This window comes from Micropterus dolomieu, linkage group LG21 (genome assembly GCF_021292245.1).
Source record: "Micropterus dolomieu isolate WLL.071019.BEF.003 ecotype Adirondacks linkage group LG21, ASM2129224v1, whole genome shotgun sequence".
Classification (NCBI taxonomy): Eukaryota; Metazoa; Chordata; class Actinopteri; order Centrarchiformes; family Centrarchidae; genus Micropterus; species Micropterus dolomieu.
The window spans coordinates 6,085,415-6,101,068 of record NC_060170.1 but is presented as its reverse complement, the minus strand read 5'-3'; the positions used below and the strand labels follow the sequence as shown (position 1 = coordinate 6,101,068).

Here is a 15,654-nt window from a genome sequence, read left to right as displayed (position 1 = left end):
CAGTCACCAACCTCTTTATCTTCAACCTGGCAATCAGCGACCTGTTGGTGGGCATCTTCTGCATCCCTACAACGCTGGTGGACAACCTAATCACTGGTAAATACCCTGTCATAAGTCCTCATCTATGCCATATTTACACTCACGATTGTGTGGCAGTAAAGTCAGGGCTAAGTAATCCTAGACACAACTGTCATGGAGTGTTGTGATTTCCTGTTTTGTTTTGGTAAACCCTTCTTTACCCCTCTTGTGTCTTGGGGCCTAGATTAAAGCAGGTTCAACATACCCAGGAAATATTTTTGTTATCTGGCTTCACTAACCTTAACAATGGTGATAACGGTAAGCCGTCACATGATGGTGGTTATCAACTCTGTAAGTGAACCCAGGGTTTCCAAATCCAGCCATCAGCATCCATAAAAGGGCAAGTGTTTGTAGCAGATGACCAATCGCAAAAATGGACAAGTCTACTGCAGCAAACCATAATATATAAAAAGAAGCTATACAGATAATCCAGGCTAAAAGCAACACAGATGCAGCTGCCACAAGAAGGAAGACGAAAAATTGCATGCTGTGTGAAAGCATCACTGCCCCATCATTACGGCACAAGGAGATCTGACTATAATTATATTTGTTTATTCCATTCAGTTAATGTGGGTTCTTCATTACAATCAGCATGGGCACTGTGGTTTATGTTAAGTTGATGGAAAATACACAGTCCCGCTGCATTAAAATCCAGAGAGCCGGGAACTATACTGAGTGTCTTTTCGGCCATGTTAAGTAAGAGTTGGTCTGACTACTTATGAGAGAGGAGAAACCAATTGAGTTTCAAAAGCAAGGAATATCTGATTTTAATAAAATTAGATTTATTAAAAGGCAGCGGTAAAGGTTTTTACGCTTGATTTAAAAGAAGACAGTTTCAGCACACCTGGGAGTTTGTTCCAGATGCTGCTTCTCCATGTCTTTAACCTGGGGACAGAAAGCAGACCTGTCCCAGACGACCTGAGAGGTATAGATGGTTCATAAAGTAGCGGAAGATCAGTCCACCTCAGTAAGTATGGCCTGGATACTTTCCATTGCAATGCTGGAAAATGTGTCAAAGACTCATGGGTGAAATCTGTACTCACTGTGCTGTCCAAACCATGTTATCCAGAAATGAATTAAAAGTTGAGTGAATGTATGGGTATGTAAGTACATTGATTACTGCACAATATCATTTCCAGACAATTTTCATCTACCACACCTGGACCTGGCCATAAAACTGTTAGAGAATAGTCTACCTTTTACCGTTTCATAAGCTGATTGATTTAATGAGATTCTATTACTATAGTCTGGTATTACGGATGTGTAAATATCCTCAAAGCAGTATGAAGCATAAAGTTGCCATATTTACATGTTGTCTACAGCTACCAGAAATAACAAATGCATTGAAATCAGAATATGTGATTGTTGGTGTGGCAGCATTGAAGTTAAAGGAAGGTATCTTTAATGAGTTACAGAAATATGTTCTATTGTTAATTAGTAATGTACTTTTTAAATGAGTAATAAGTAAAGATGTCATTTCCAAATTTAAGTTTCCCAACACTGTTCATGGCCTTGCTGCAATGTGTTTATTTTTGAGTGTGACTCCCATCGGTTCAGCTGAACTGTGGGCGACAGTGCTGACTAATGAAGCGCAGCGCTGTGTTCCTGCTATGTCAGGCTTCCTGTGGTTCAGATTGATTGCACTGGATGATTGCTTACACCTGTGGTAGGGTGTTATAGCTCTGAAACCATTTGTGTCTTTTCAGCCACTGCTCCATTAAAGGGATAGTAAGTGATTGTAATCAAATACAGTTTTTGATCTATTTAGTGAATATAGCCTCATGTTGTGTGTGTGTGCTCCTATATAGCCTGTAAAAGGAAAACAAAAAGTGATGTGGATCTTGCCACGCAACATTGTTCCAGCCATTCACCAACAGGTCGCATAGGTCCACGAGCACAGTAGTGATGGGGGAGGGAAGCAGTGGGGGGGGGAGAGAGAGAGAGTTCTATACACAGCAACATTTTACAATGTTTACATGTGTACAATGTAACATTTGCTGGACTCCAGGCACTGAAGAAGGAAGGTGGCCAACAAACAGCCAAAGGTCTAAAGAGTATAAACAAACAAAAAAGTTATGGCCAGAGGTCCAAAAAACAAAGGCGAGGTTCTGCGGGAACAAGAGTCAAGAACAAACTAAAGTAACAGAGCAACACAGGATACATGCAACAATGAACCAATAAAGACTGACCAGAACACAGGCATTGAAATACTCAGGCAAACGAGCAGGGTGGGAACACAAAACAGGTGAATGACATGAGCAGCTAATTAGGCACAGCAGACACACAGTGAAACGAGACAGAGTGAAACAGCAAGGTAACCAGGCAGGAAACTAATACAGGACAGAATAAAGAATAAACCGAAATGACTACAAACACAAGCAGACACAGATCCATAAACAAAAGTACAGAAACAAAGGCAGTGGTAACAAACTAATAATCAAGACAGAAATACACTAAACTAACAACGGGAGCAAAGCTAGACAAGAACACCAGGCAGAGAAGATTACAAAATAAGAGGAAACAAACATGGAGAGACTGCAAAATCAGAGCAGGGACAGGACCAAACAGGAGACAGGACTACATGGAGAAAAGACTAAGGACTAAGACACAGCCCAAAATAATAAAACACAGAAGTACACATAAGAGATAAGAGACAAGACAGATACTAAGAAAACTTAAACATGCGAATGAACAAAAAACTAAACTTAGCTACAAAACCCAAAACATGAAGCTTATAGAAACACAGAACCCCAAACCAAACCCATGAGACCAGATACTAAGTAAACTAGAACATGTGAATGAATAAAATAATAAACAAGGCTACACAGAGAAACATACTAAAAACAGTCCAAAAACAGACTAAAACAGGAAAGACATGAACACAAAACCACACTCCTAACAAATGATTTTCACAACCCAAACACGTCATCTCTCCTAATGGGGAAACGCTAATTCACCCAGTGCTATTCAGTGTTCCTTTTTACGATCCTGACTGCCCATCCACACATCACATGCATATCACATGTCATTAAGGAATGTGGTTAGAAAAGCGCTTTATAACAGTGAAGGGCAGAGAGTTTGATTGCGCATTTGATCGTTTTAAATAACTAATACAAGTAACGAATACAACAGGAACACTGTGGAGTCCTGCTTTGGCCATGGGTTGTTTGTATAGTCCAGCTGCATGACACAGCTGCCGAAAAGACCTCCTCAAAGGATACATCGGTGGATCCTTGCTTATAGCTCCTCCAGAAAGCCTCTTCGATCCTTGATCCTTTGCCCCTCGAAGTGCATTGTAGGAATTGAGATGTCCTTCAAGATGGCGGCAATTTCCAGGTCACAGGCTCGAGGATGGAGGATTAAGGAGGCACAAATTAAGCCTAGTTAAAACTACACGATTTTAAGCCCAATTTGCCCGTCGGCGAGCTCTGTGACCGTTGGGCTTTGATCAGGGGACGTGTCAAAACGGCTCCCCGAAACATTTCTGACACATTGCCCATGTCTGCCAGATATCTAGCATGCCAAATATCAGGAAGAATCAACCGACTTGACATCCACATCCAGCCAATGAGAGCAGGCAGCTGGCAGAGCAGGCAGCTACTTTTCACTGCAAAACAGTTTTTACTCGTATGTATTTTGTTTTTTTCCTCTGTAGCTCAGACAATCCCTGCTACCTGCATGTGCTAATCCATTCTTTCACCCATATTCTTTGTCTTTATAATTGCTATCTTTATAATAACAAACAGCTGTTTCGTGTGTAGGTTCGCCACATTTCACGTGTTTTCTTAACATGTGGTTTGAAGGCCAGCGTCGGGTGACACAGCCGCTGTCAGCTCGTGTAGTGTGACCCCCTGTCACCGATCAGTCACATAGTGTGAACGCCACAATGAATTCAGACTCCCGTCACAAGATGGCAAGTTGTGTTGTCATTTGAAATGAGAAAGGATACAGGCAAGGGCGAAAGGCATTCCAATTTCACATCGTTTTGGACCATATCTGTGTACAAAAATTTCATCTTTGTACATTGGCTTAAAAGGACTAGTCTACATCCCTAATTTGCTTTAGTAACCTCAGCTCCTCCATGGTCACCATCCTTTCTTTTCCTAACAGTTTGTCAGACTCATCTGAAAAGTGAAAGATGTAGAGTATGTGTACAGTACAGAGCTTTACAACAGCTTAGTCTAAGCTTATACTTGATGTTCTCAACCCTGGACAATCAGGTAGTAATGACATGCAGCTAATTAACGTTACTTCCTATAAATTTAGCTTTACTTCTCAGCTTCCAGATGGGAGTCTGAAGCGCAGGGGAGATGTTAACTAATGCTCACAGCCTTTACTTTTCCAGCATTTGGGGAAGCAACAAACAGACTTTTAGCAACAGACATACTGTAACCTACACTGTACATTTACTGCCAGACTGACAACTTACTACTAATCTTTTCCTCTGCTAACTCTGCTTCACTGTCACTTTCTGCCGCTCACTCTCTCACATTCGTTCGCACTCATTACGCACAGCTCTATTCCTTAAAACACCTAGCTTAAGCTACTTTTATAACAGCACCTGTCACAACCAACTACTTTGCAGGTATGTATTACATGTAACACAATGCACATGCACGTCCCAGATTGAGGTTCTTGTTGGGGAGCAAGACAGAAGATGTTGTATGGTGGCCAAAAGGCACTCAACCCCTTGATGAGCAACTTGCAGGAATGAGAAGCCTTCCTGAGTAGCGACAGAGATGGAGGGGGGGGGGCACAGATATGCAAGACGCACTGGATGAACCAGGTACATAATTTGTATTCCCTTGTTTGAAAAGAGCCTAAACTAAATAATTTAAGTTGTGTTTAAACATTTATTTACACAAACAAATAGAAACTCTTTTTAGTGACTGCTTGTTCCAGCTGGGTCGGTGGTGCTGCAGCTGAGCAGAAGCTGACTGCGCACAGCCCTGCCGTCTCCGCTGTACCTCGTGCCTCTCAACCCTCAAGTGGCTGTGATGCAGTCCTACAAACACAGAGATTCCATCAACTCAATTAACGAGGTTGCCAAGGAGATCAGGTCACTGCATCACATCCACACGCTGGCGCATGGCATGTGGTAACAATAAATGAAACTGTGCACTTGTATTTGCTCGACTGAGGCATCGAAACATCAGTTTAAATGCAAGTCATCCTCCTGTTGACCTTATTTATGAGCAAAGCTTGACATTAACACCCGCCAACCCGCCAAATGTGGGTGGATTTCAGCCGTGGCGGGTAACGCTGTCACTCCCACTAGCCACTTTGGCTTTGTTGAAAAATTGTAGTCTTGCTAACAAGCATCTGAAATAACAAACGGTCTGCTTTTAATTTGATGGTATGATCTCTCAGGGTGCCAACTACGGGGGAGCCAGGGGGAGCTTAGCTCCACTAAATAAGACATCAGATCCCCTAAAAGCATGATTTGAGATATTTTGGGGGGTCTCTAAAATACTGACAGCATGCTTTATTGCCATTAATTTCTATATTTCGCCATCATCATGGATCCATGCGTAAAATCAGGAGCATCCGACTTCATCCAGCCAGAGGGATTGATCACCAACAGTCCGCAGCGGGCCAATCGCTTCGCGATCTTTTGTCCCTGGCCCTGACTGGTCAATGCCCGAGACCGAGACAAGACAGAGTACAAATGTGGTTGAGACCGAGGTGAGAAATAAAGACCATCAAAAAGTGATCTTAAGACCAAGACCGGTCTCGAGTACTACAATACTATTAAATATGATTCCCAATCAAACTGTACAACATATCTGAGGTGTTCTTTTGCAAAAAAATATCTGTTTGTGTTTATTCTAAATCATGGTTCTTTCTGGGGAATCAACGTGTTTGTTTTTTAATGATATCTATCAAACAAAACAATCTTAAATCAGAGACAAGACTGCTGGGCTGGTGACTGGTGACAGGGCAGCTGGGCTGAAGTCCGACGCCAGAATAGCAGCACAGGTGACAGGCAGCTGGCCACTGGTAGCCAGTGACTGGACTGGAGTAGGTGGGGCTAGCCACAGCAGCACTAGCCGGAACAGGCGGAGATCTTTGAACAGATTTATACAGAATGTAAGGGCTTGGTTCGGGCAGGGCAGGCAGGTAGAAGCACAGGCTTGACAGGCTGGCGTGGCCTGCAGAGTAAATTGTTGTCACACATAATTCTGCTGGTTTTGGGTGTTTTTTTAATGTCTCTTGACCAATCTGAAAACCCTTTAAAATACTTGACATCTGCTGTGTCGATTTTGGTGGAGATTGATTTAGCATATTTTGAAAAATATAGAATGACTGACTTCTGAGTTGACCATAGTTTGAAGTGAGGCAAAAGTTTGTCACATATGAGTGGATGTGCTAAAAAAAAATTCAGCTCTCTAGGATGACCGGGTGATTTTCACAGACGTTTGGAATGAGAAATGTTTAGCAGTTTACATTTGTCGTAATAAGCCACGGCCACGTTGAGCAATCATTACCGAATGTTATGGATCAACTGAGTAGCGACCCTAAATCGTACAAACCAATTTTTGTACGAATCCATGCAGCGAATTTAATTACGAGGTATTTGGGTGGAATTTACAAGCCACCTGCCAATTTTGGTGAGTTTTAATCCGGAAGTTCTTGCTGAACAGTTTAGCAGCAAGAAAGAAAGACTAATGAGAACAAAAACAATAGGGCTTTCCTGCTTGGATCCCTAAAAATTAAAAAAGGATAAAGTATGCCCTTTAAGCACATTAAGCAAGTTAGATATGAATTGCATTGTGCCAGACGTTACAGAGAATGAAATTATAAATTCCGACTAGAACTGCATGCAGTTGTAAGTGGGGTCCAAGCTTCCCGGCGCCAGCCGTCCCCCCTGGCCCCACCGCGCCCCGCGAGTCGGCCCGGGCGCCCCGCTGGGCTCGGGAGGCCCGTGGAGAATAAACGACTAGAGTTATAAATGAAAGGGGCTTGCCGTTATGGAGATACAAAATGTATGTCTATGGGAGTGTTATTTGATTTCCAATTAATAGCGCCACCTAGAGGCCGATTGACGCCACATTTGACACAGCCCCTCGGGAGGGCGTGCCAGATAAGTTCCCCGAGTTTGGTGTAGATTGGCCATTGAAAAGGTAAGATCTGACATGACACCCTGTTTTTAGCGTTTGCGCAAAAATGTATTAGCATATAATTCGGCTGTTTTTTGGTGGATCAAAATTCCCTCTACAAACTTATCGGCTTGGTCCGGAGATGGTCCGTGCCAAGTTTTGTGCCGATCGGATTTGTCTTCGGAGGAGTTAATTAATTAATTAATTAATTAATTAATTATAGGTTTTCCATTTTTTGCGATTTAGCAAAATGAAAACGTCATCGCACAGAGGCGTGTGCTATACCATAGGAATCGGCAGCATTCCCCCAAACACGTAAACATAAGGTTTATGAATGTGCCATGTAGTGGCGCGTAGTTATAAGGCAAAATGTCCTTTGGTTGAAAATCCCATTGAAATGAATGGGATTGTCTGACGGTATTTGAGCTTCGATTATAGCACCACCTTTTAGCCAAATTGCACCAACATTTTCAGGTGTGATCAGGGCCCCATGGAACCGTTGACCCAAATTTGGTATTAATCGGAGTTGTGGTTGTGGAGATATAAAATGCATGTAAGTCGATGGGATTTTTTTTTCCAATAGTGCCAGCTAGGGGCTAACTGTACTAAATTTTGCACAGCCCCTCAGGGGGGCATGTCACATAAGGTCGTCAAGTTTTGTGTTGATCGGCCTTTCCAAACCAGAGATATGTTATAGTTCCTGTTTTTAGCATTTTCGCAAATATTTGTTAGCTTGTAATTGGGACATTTTTTGTCTGATCAAGATTCCCTCTACAAACTTTCTTTGGCTTGGTCCAGAGATGGTCCGTGCCAAGTTTCGTGTCAATCGGACTTGCAGCTTCGGAGGAGTTAATTAAAATAGGTTTTACAGTTTTTGTGATTTAGCGAAACGAAAACGTTATCGCACAGAGGCGTGTCCTATACCATCGGCAGCATCCCCGAAACACGTAGACATAAGGTTTATGAACATGCGATGTATGGGCGTGTAGTTTGGTGTCGATCGGCCATTCCAAAGCGAAGATATGACATGTCCTGTTAGTAGCATTTTTCGCAAACATTTGCTAGCACATAATTGCGACATTTTTTGTTGGATCAAAATTTCCTCTACAAACTTTCATCAGCTTGTTCCAGAGATTATCCGTGCCAAGTTTGGTGTCGATCGGACTTGCGTCTTCGGAGGAGTTAATTAAAATAGGTTTTTCAGTTTTTGTGATGTAGCGAAAAAAAAGTCTATGCGGAAATGGGCGGGGCCTATACCACGAGATTCAGCTCGATCCCCCGAACGCATGGATATAAGGTTTTTGATATTCGCCTTCGTAGGCCAAACGCATTGACCTTGCTTATAGCGCCCCCTGAGGTAGAAGTGTGTGGATTTTTGCGCCTGAGTTACGTGCAGTGAACTGGACCTACCCTAGGAGTTTTGCGTCCCTAGCAGTTACTGTCTAGGCCGCAGTATGAGTTTTATGCACGGAAGAATAAAAAAAAAAAAAAACGAGAACAAAAACAATAGGGTTCCCAGCTCCGCTGGTACTGGGAACCGCAATGCCTTGCATTCGCGGGTTCCCAGCCCACTCGGGCTTGGACCCCTAATTAGCGGGTCCTGAGAAGTGAGAAGACCTTAGCAACCTCCCAGACCACTGAGGTACACACTGTAACAAAGCAGGGAAGTTCTGGTCAGAAGCCTGGTTTACAGGATAATTAACAAAAGCCATATTTATTTTTTCCTTCAATGAATTGCTAAAAACTACGAGGTCTCATCTTGAACAAGTCTTTCGAAATCCAGCCTTCTCTCCTGCAAGGACTCAGACTGTTTCTATAAAATGTTGGCTTGGTATTTATTGTAGCAGTAAAGAGCAATATGAACCTAATATCTAACATAACTGTTTGTTTGACAGACAATTTTTATATATATATAAAAAATCTACAATTTCAGTAGTTAACTGCAGGATTTAAAGAAAAGTATGAAATGTTTCACGTGTGTTAAATGGCAATATTTCCTATGTGTTTTGGCTTTGTCAGCATTACTTTACTTCTACTTTGTTCTTCTTGAGATAAAGTGCCATCATGTGTTCTGACTTTTGACAAATGTGTACACTGTTTGTTTTTGTTTTTTTTACTTTTTTTACTGGACAGTGTTTTATTCATCTGTCCAGTTTCTTGTAGACTTGTTTTTAACTTTAACTTTTAAACAGTTTTTAGATTGCTGTTGTAATCAGTAATGATCTTGAGATAGTCAATACATCAGGCTTTATTTGGATAATAACGTATGGTGGAACTAAGAAGGGACTGTATTTTTTGATAAAAAGATGTTTGCTTGTTGCACTGCAACCACCACCTTGAGGTCAATGTTTACTGCTGTCAGTGTTTCTCTCTGTGCTGCTCCTCTGCTACTGTCCCATAATGTGTTATTCAAGCAATTTGCCTGAAAATGAATTAGATATACTCATTGTGTCAGGGGTGTTCCATCTCCATGAAGCATCAATTTCAGCTGTGGCAGGAATGATACAACAATGAACATGTGGGGAAAAGCAAGGTGTAAAGTGCCACTTCACAATCTAATTCTAAACCCTAATGTAATCTGAATTTCACCCATTTTTAAGTCTAACCCTGTCTTTATCCATTTAAAACATAGGTTTAACAATATCTTGAACTGCCTTAATTATAAACTACTGTTAAGGATTTCTAAAAATCCTCAGTGACAATTATGTCACTGTTTTCACTGAGTTCCAAGCACCAGCTACACTACGCTAATGAGCGTGTCATTTTTTCAACAGGTTGGCCCTTTTCCAACACAGTGTGCAAGATGAGCGGATTTGTGCAGGGGGTGTCTGTTTCCGCTTCAGTCTTTACCCTGGTGGCCATTGCTGTTGAAAGGTTAGTATATCCTGAGGTGTGATACCTAATCAGTTAAAATTAGTGCAAAAACTATGACACAATAAATAAATTATTCAACTGACAAAAAAGTAATGGATGACTAGTTTGATTGCTCATTGAAGTCATTCATAAAGTAGCAAGAATAAGAGTCTAAGCCATGCTAGCAGCTCTGTGAAGCTATATTTAGGCAGAGCGGTGCTCTGAGCTTAATGCTAACATCAGCATGGCAAAATGTTTAACATACTGATGTTTAGCTGGTATGTTTACCTTTGGATGTACTACAAGCACTGGATACCGGATTTATCTGGCACCCAACTCTCTTGACTAAAAAATGCACTAAGCACATAAGCCAAAAATGCTTTCCAGCTTCTAGGCTGGCTTCTGAATTTTGAGGCTCACTGCACATGCACATTAGTGTTTCTCCATGGGGACCATGGATCTGTACCAAATGGCCATCCATCAAACATGGTCACCCTAAAGAAATGTCAAGAGATCACCAAAGTCAGTAGAATTCATCCTCTGGGGACCATGAATGTCAGTACAAAATGTCATGTCAATGCATCAGATGGTTGCTGAGATATTTCATGCCAACATTGCCACACAGCTAACATGACTCAAACCAAACATTTGGGGTTTATAGCTTGTTACATATAAAGTATTTGGTTCCTTTACTTTGAACCCTTTTGATTACTGGCCAAAGAAAATTTTAAATTATGTTAATATGTTATGAGTATGTTAATTTGAGATGGGAATTCATCATGATTTAAAGACTGAATTAAGGTAAAAAAATAAGTGGAAGATTAATTAGTAATGTGTATTGATTATCCTTAGTTAAGGCTCAAGTTATAATCTAAATTCTTTTGTTCATGGTTGGTGTTTGTCTACTCGTATAAGTAATTAGTGGCAATGCTCTTCCTTCCTTACTTATCTACTACAGGTTTCGCTGTATAGTGTACCCTCTACAACCCAAGCCGACTGTACTTGTTGCCAAGGCAGCCATCCTGTTAATCTGGGTGCTAGCAGTGGTGATTATGTGTCCTGCTGCTATGGCACTGACTGTGGAGAAAGTACCTTTCCACTACATGGTGTGCGACGATGACTTTAACCACACATTCCCCCTGTACACCTGCTACGAAAACTTTGCCAACCCTCAGATGAGAAAGGTCTACACTGCGGTTCTGTTTGCTCACATCTACCTGGTGCCCCTGACCGTCATCACACTGATGTATGGAAGCATCGGGGTCAAACTGTGTTCCTCTGTGGTTAGAAACAGAGAGCCACAGCTGGCCAACGCAACAGTCCAGGTTGGAGGTAGAAGGGCTGGTCAGCCAATGATATCCCAGAAAAAGATCAAGGTGATTAAGATGCTCATCTTGGTGGCTTTGCTTTTCATGCTGTCCTGGTTGCCACTCTGGACCCTCATGATGATGACAGACTATGCAGGCTTGGACAGGGACCAGCTGGACCTTCTGACTAGCTACATCTTCCCCTTTGCCCACTGGCTGGCTTTCTCGAACTCCAGCATCAATCCCATCATCTATGGCTACTACAATGAGAATTTTAAGAGGGGCTTCCAGGCGGTGTGCAAGTCCAGGCCCTTCTGCTGCCTCAGGCAGTGCCAGCTGTGGAGGAGGTTAGCCAGGTTGGGCAGGAAGGAAAGGTCTGTGGAAGCACCTTGTGGAGTTACTGAGTTCAGAGATGCCACTGGAAATCAGAGCCACCTTCTCTTGGGGCTGAGAAATCGAGTCCATAACGACAACAAGTTGACTGTCACAGCAGAGGTGAATAGGAGTGTGAGGGTGGCGTGTGAGACGGTTCACTCAGAGAGAAGTCTTTCAGATCGAGGGATAGAAATGAGAGCTGTACAGAAGAAAGGCAGTAATGATGAGGTATCAGAGAGGGTTAGATCACTGGCAGCATCAGTATATCAGGCGTGGGATAACTGAGCATTCACAATGCTACTCAGAAATGAACCAGACAAAGTCCCACGGAAGAGACAGTTATCAATTATCTAATGCTGCAAGTGCACTGTGGTTACTATTTGGAATGGTGGTTACACATTGCAAAGATCTAGGCAGTGCCTCATCTAAAACATAAATATTTACATTACTCATGCTCAGCCAACCAAGGACAGAAAAGATGACACCACCAGAGATGGGTCATAGTTTTCGATTGGTCATTAAATTATAAGGAAGTGAATAGTTCATGTGACTATCGTCTTGTCTTAAATAATACATTTTCCTTTTGTTTTTACCGGCACATCGCTACCAGGGCGCGTGTGTGGCACTTTCAGTTCGGCTACATCGCTGTGAGATGGGCTGGATGCTCAGGTTGCTGCCTAACAGTGTTAGGGTAGTGTGTGGTGTTTCAACATCATCTCACTACGATCCTCCATCAGCAGAGCGGTCTCGACCCCGAGCTACGTACTTACCTACGTTTACTTACTATTCAGTCATTTGAGAGCGACGCACTCTCACTGCCCCTGCCTCTCTCTTTCAGTGTGTGTGTGTCTGTGCGATCTTGGTATAATGGTCGAATAGGTAATAGACTATCAAATGGTAGACACTGGAAGTGGCAGCATGGACCTTGGCGTTATTGTATTTTTGGACAATATTCCCTTACTGTAGATCAGCTTAACACGTTGGCACCCCTACAACTGTACAGACAGCAGACATGAGCGATCCATTACGGTTTACATTAGATTCCAGCAGCTGGTTTTTAACCATTGATAGAAGTTGGTCTAGATATGTTAGTATTTTTTTGCCACTTTAGTTTAATCAACAGATGAGCTACACACATGTGTACTGTTAGCATGCCAACATGTTTAACATACTGATGTTTAGCTGGTATGTTTACCCATGGATGTATTACAAGCACCGGAAAAGGACTATCGCCCAACTCTCCTGTCTAAAAAATGCAGCAAGGCTGAGAGGAGGCAAAGAATCCGGCTCTTTTAATACAGACATGTGTTTACCATTCATCATCTTAATTTAGCATTCATTCAACAATCAACAGATGACTTTCACAAATGTGTACTGGTAGGCTAAGAACTTTTCGTGCCAATTTCATGTTGGGCAAAGTGCAAACTCCAACATACAGTACATGACCAAGGTAAGCAAAGCCTGTGGTTACTGCTCTCCTCTCCATGTCAGGAAATCGGTTGGCTGAGCATGTGAATCCAGAAGTGATGCAGTTCAGACAGGCTACGTGCTTAATTTGTTTTCCAGATCCAATTTTTTTGTTTGACAGTTCACATTATTGCTTAAATGTGGCTCACATCAGACTCCAGTGTGAACTGTCCACGGCCTGAAAGTGACGCGCATGCAAAGAAGAACAACACGACGTCACACGCAGCAGCACGCTGTTGTACAGAAGTAAACAAGGAGCCACAGAGTTTAGCTCTGGTTAGCCCAGGTTAGTGCCTGCTTGCTAACCCTCCCAATTTTCATGGGAGACTCCCATTTTTCATTGTCCTCTCACAGGTCACATTTCTCCCGAATTATGACAAGCGCTCACAACCTTCTGTTCTTTTCATTACGATTTCTGGCGCTGTAACGCAACTGCCCCACAACTCCCTCCCTCTCTCTGTCTCTCTCTCGACTGTGTCCGTATGGACAAGTAGCATGCACATAACTCAGAAGAGAGCTCGCAGCCCGGTGGATTTTAGGTGTAAGGAAGGGAATTTGTGAGCAAGGTAGAGAGCCACATGTTTACTGATGGCTTTTTGTGGTGCTTTTTCGTTCACTGCGGCTCTGTCTACAGCAGAACTGTGACAACATCTGCTCTAGAGTGACGTCAAAGTCGCATCAATTCTGATCTGAGTGTCCAGACTTAGGTCGCATTTTGTCACTTGACAAAGCCTTGCATCACCCATCACATTTCACTGCACTTCAATCATGGTCTATTTAAAGGCCACTGCCATGTGCTTTGAGCTGTAGGAGTCTCCACCACAGCACTCACATACTCTTTTTGAATGGACTCTGGAAGGCCTTCATTTCTAAACAATTTTCTCAGCATGTTAGACCCTGATCAGACAGAAAGCGCTTTGCAGGTTCGAAAACGCGCGTCGCACAAAAAAGCCTTTTTTGGTTGAATTTGGAAAAGAGCAGTGCGCTGCATTTTTTTTCATGTTGCTAAGCAACCACCAAATCAGCTGTCCTGTCAGTCTAATCAAAGATTATAATGCCAGCGATCTGTAATCTTTGGTTTGCCTCTAAGTAATAACTAAGTAATCATTAGCAGAAACTTGATCACAGGTCTGTGTCTTTTGTTGCTAAAAACAGACAAACAAAATAGACAAACGGAAGGTGCCTGCTCTGGGATTGTTTGAGGGTGAGAGGTGTACAAACACGCAGGAGACAGGGAAACGGAGACCTGTGTGGGTACAGGAGAACCTCAGAAAGAGGAGACAATGCTGGTAGTACCACCAGTTGGTCCAGTAGCTGCGCCTTAATGATGGTTGGTTCAAGGCTTATTTTAGGATGACTTGGGGACAGTTTGTTGCAGTCTCCGGACAATCCAAGCAACTGTAAACTTCCGTCACCACAACTGAGGGCCCGTCTGTCCATTCATTCAATTGGACAATGGAAAAAACGTGAATGACGTTTTCTGCCAGAGTTTAATTTTTTCAACTCTGTGCGCTCAGAGTGCTCCTTCGAAAACACAAGGCGCAGCAGGCGCCCAAAACGCGAGGAGCACAGGGCGCGCAGAATGCTCACTGCCAATATAATACAATTTTAAAAAGTTGCCTCTCACCGCAAAAAATGCGTTCTGTCTCATCCGGGCCTTACTTATCATGTCGATCTGAGTTCATGCTGTTAAACTGAGCGTAGAAGCCATACAACCAAATCAGACTGTATTACCATGTGCGTTTACAACATTGATTGTAATTGTTTGTATTGTATAATGATGGTGGTTTGGTTTTTGACCTCACTGTTAAATTTATTAAAATGACATTATTAATCATAGTGTTAAAATTACATTAATGGTACCATGTTGACAGTTTATTTAGGTCTATTATGAGGTGAAAATACAAGCTAACACTTTTCAAGACTTTTTATGATGATCTATCTGGCTAGATAACATTGTGATGAACTTAATTTTGATCTGCCAAAAAGGCTATTGTTATACATCCAGGATTGGCCCCAACTGACCTGTGTAAACAGGAAATACAACTCAAAATAATAGGACATTCGGGACATCTTATTTCAACTGCCATGCCTCCTTTCCCACTCTCACAACTATGTGCTGTAGATTATTTTTACACAGGTAGGTTGGTAACTTCAATGTAACTGTAAAGCACAACAGTTCTACTAGTTTATGTGCCTATAGCAAAGTCATATGATGGATATCGTAACATAAGACATCCAGCAGTCACTAAAAGCTGTGCCTTCAAACAGTAATTAAAATCTACCTCCACATAAAATAATTTATACAATATTGGTCTTCTACCTCAACTTCATCACTTCACACATAAAATAACACCACCTGAAGTGTTTAGCTTATCAAAATAATATACTACCATGGGACATTTTAAAACCTTCAAGTGGTACAAATACATAATTAAAAAGCTAATTATTATTTTAACAATCCCAAATTTCAT

The 15,654-nt window shown here is 42.1% G+C and overlaps 1 protein-coding gene across 1 annotated transcript in view; it reads left to right on the top strand.

The window, feature by feature from the left end:
• The window catches only part of npffr1l2 (neuropeptide FF receptor 1 like 2), a 25,145-nt gene extending 11,568 nt beyond the window's left edge, over positions 1-13,577 (top strand). The window contains exons 4-6 of the mRNA XM_046036131.1: positions 4-96; positions 9,953-10,052; positions 10,990-13,577. Coding sequence (XP_045892087.1) covers positions 4-96; positions 9,953-10,052; positions 10,990-11,998 — 1,202 coding nt within the window. The 3' untranslated portion in view covers positions 11,999-13,577. The remainder of the gene's footprint in view (positions 1-3; positions 97-9,952; positions 10,053-10,989) is intronic.
• The last annotated feature ends 2,077 nt before the right edge of the window (positions 13,578-15,654 follow it).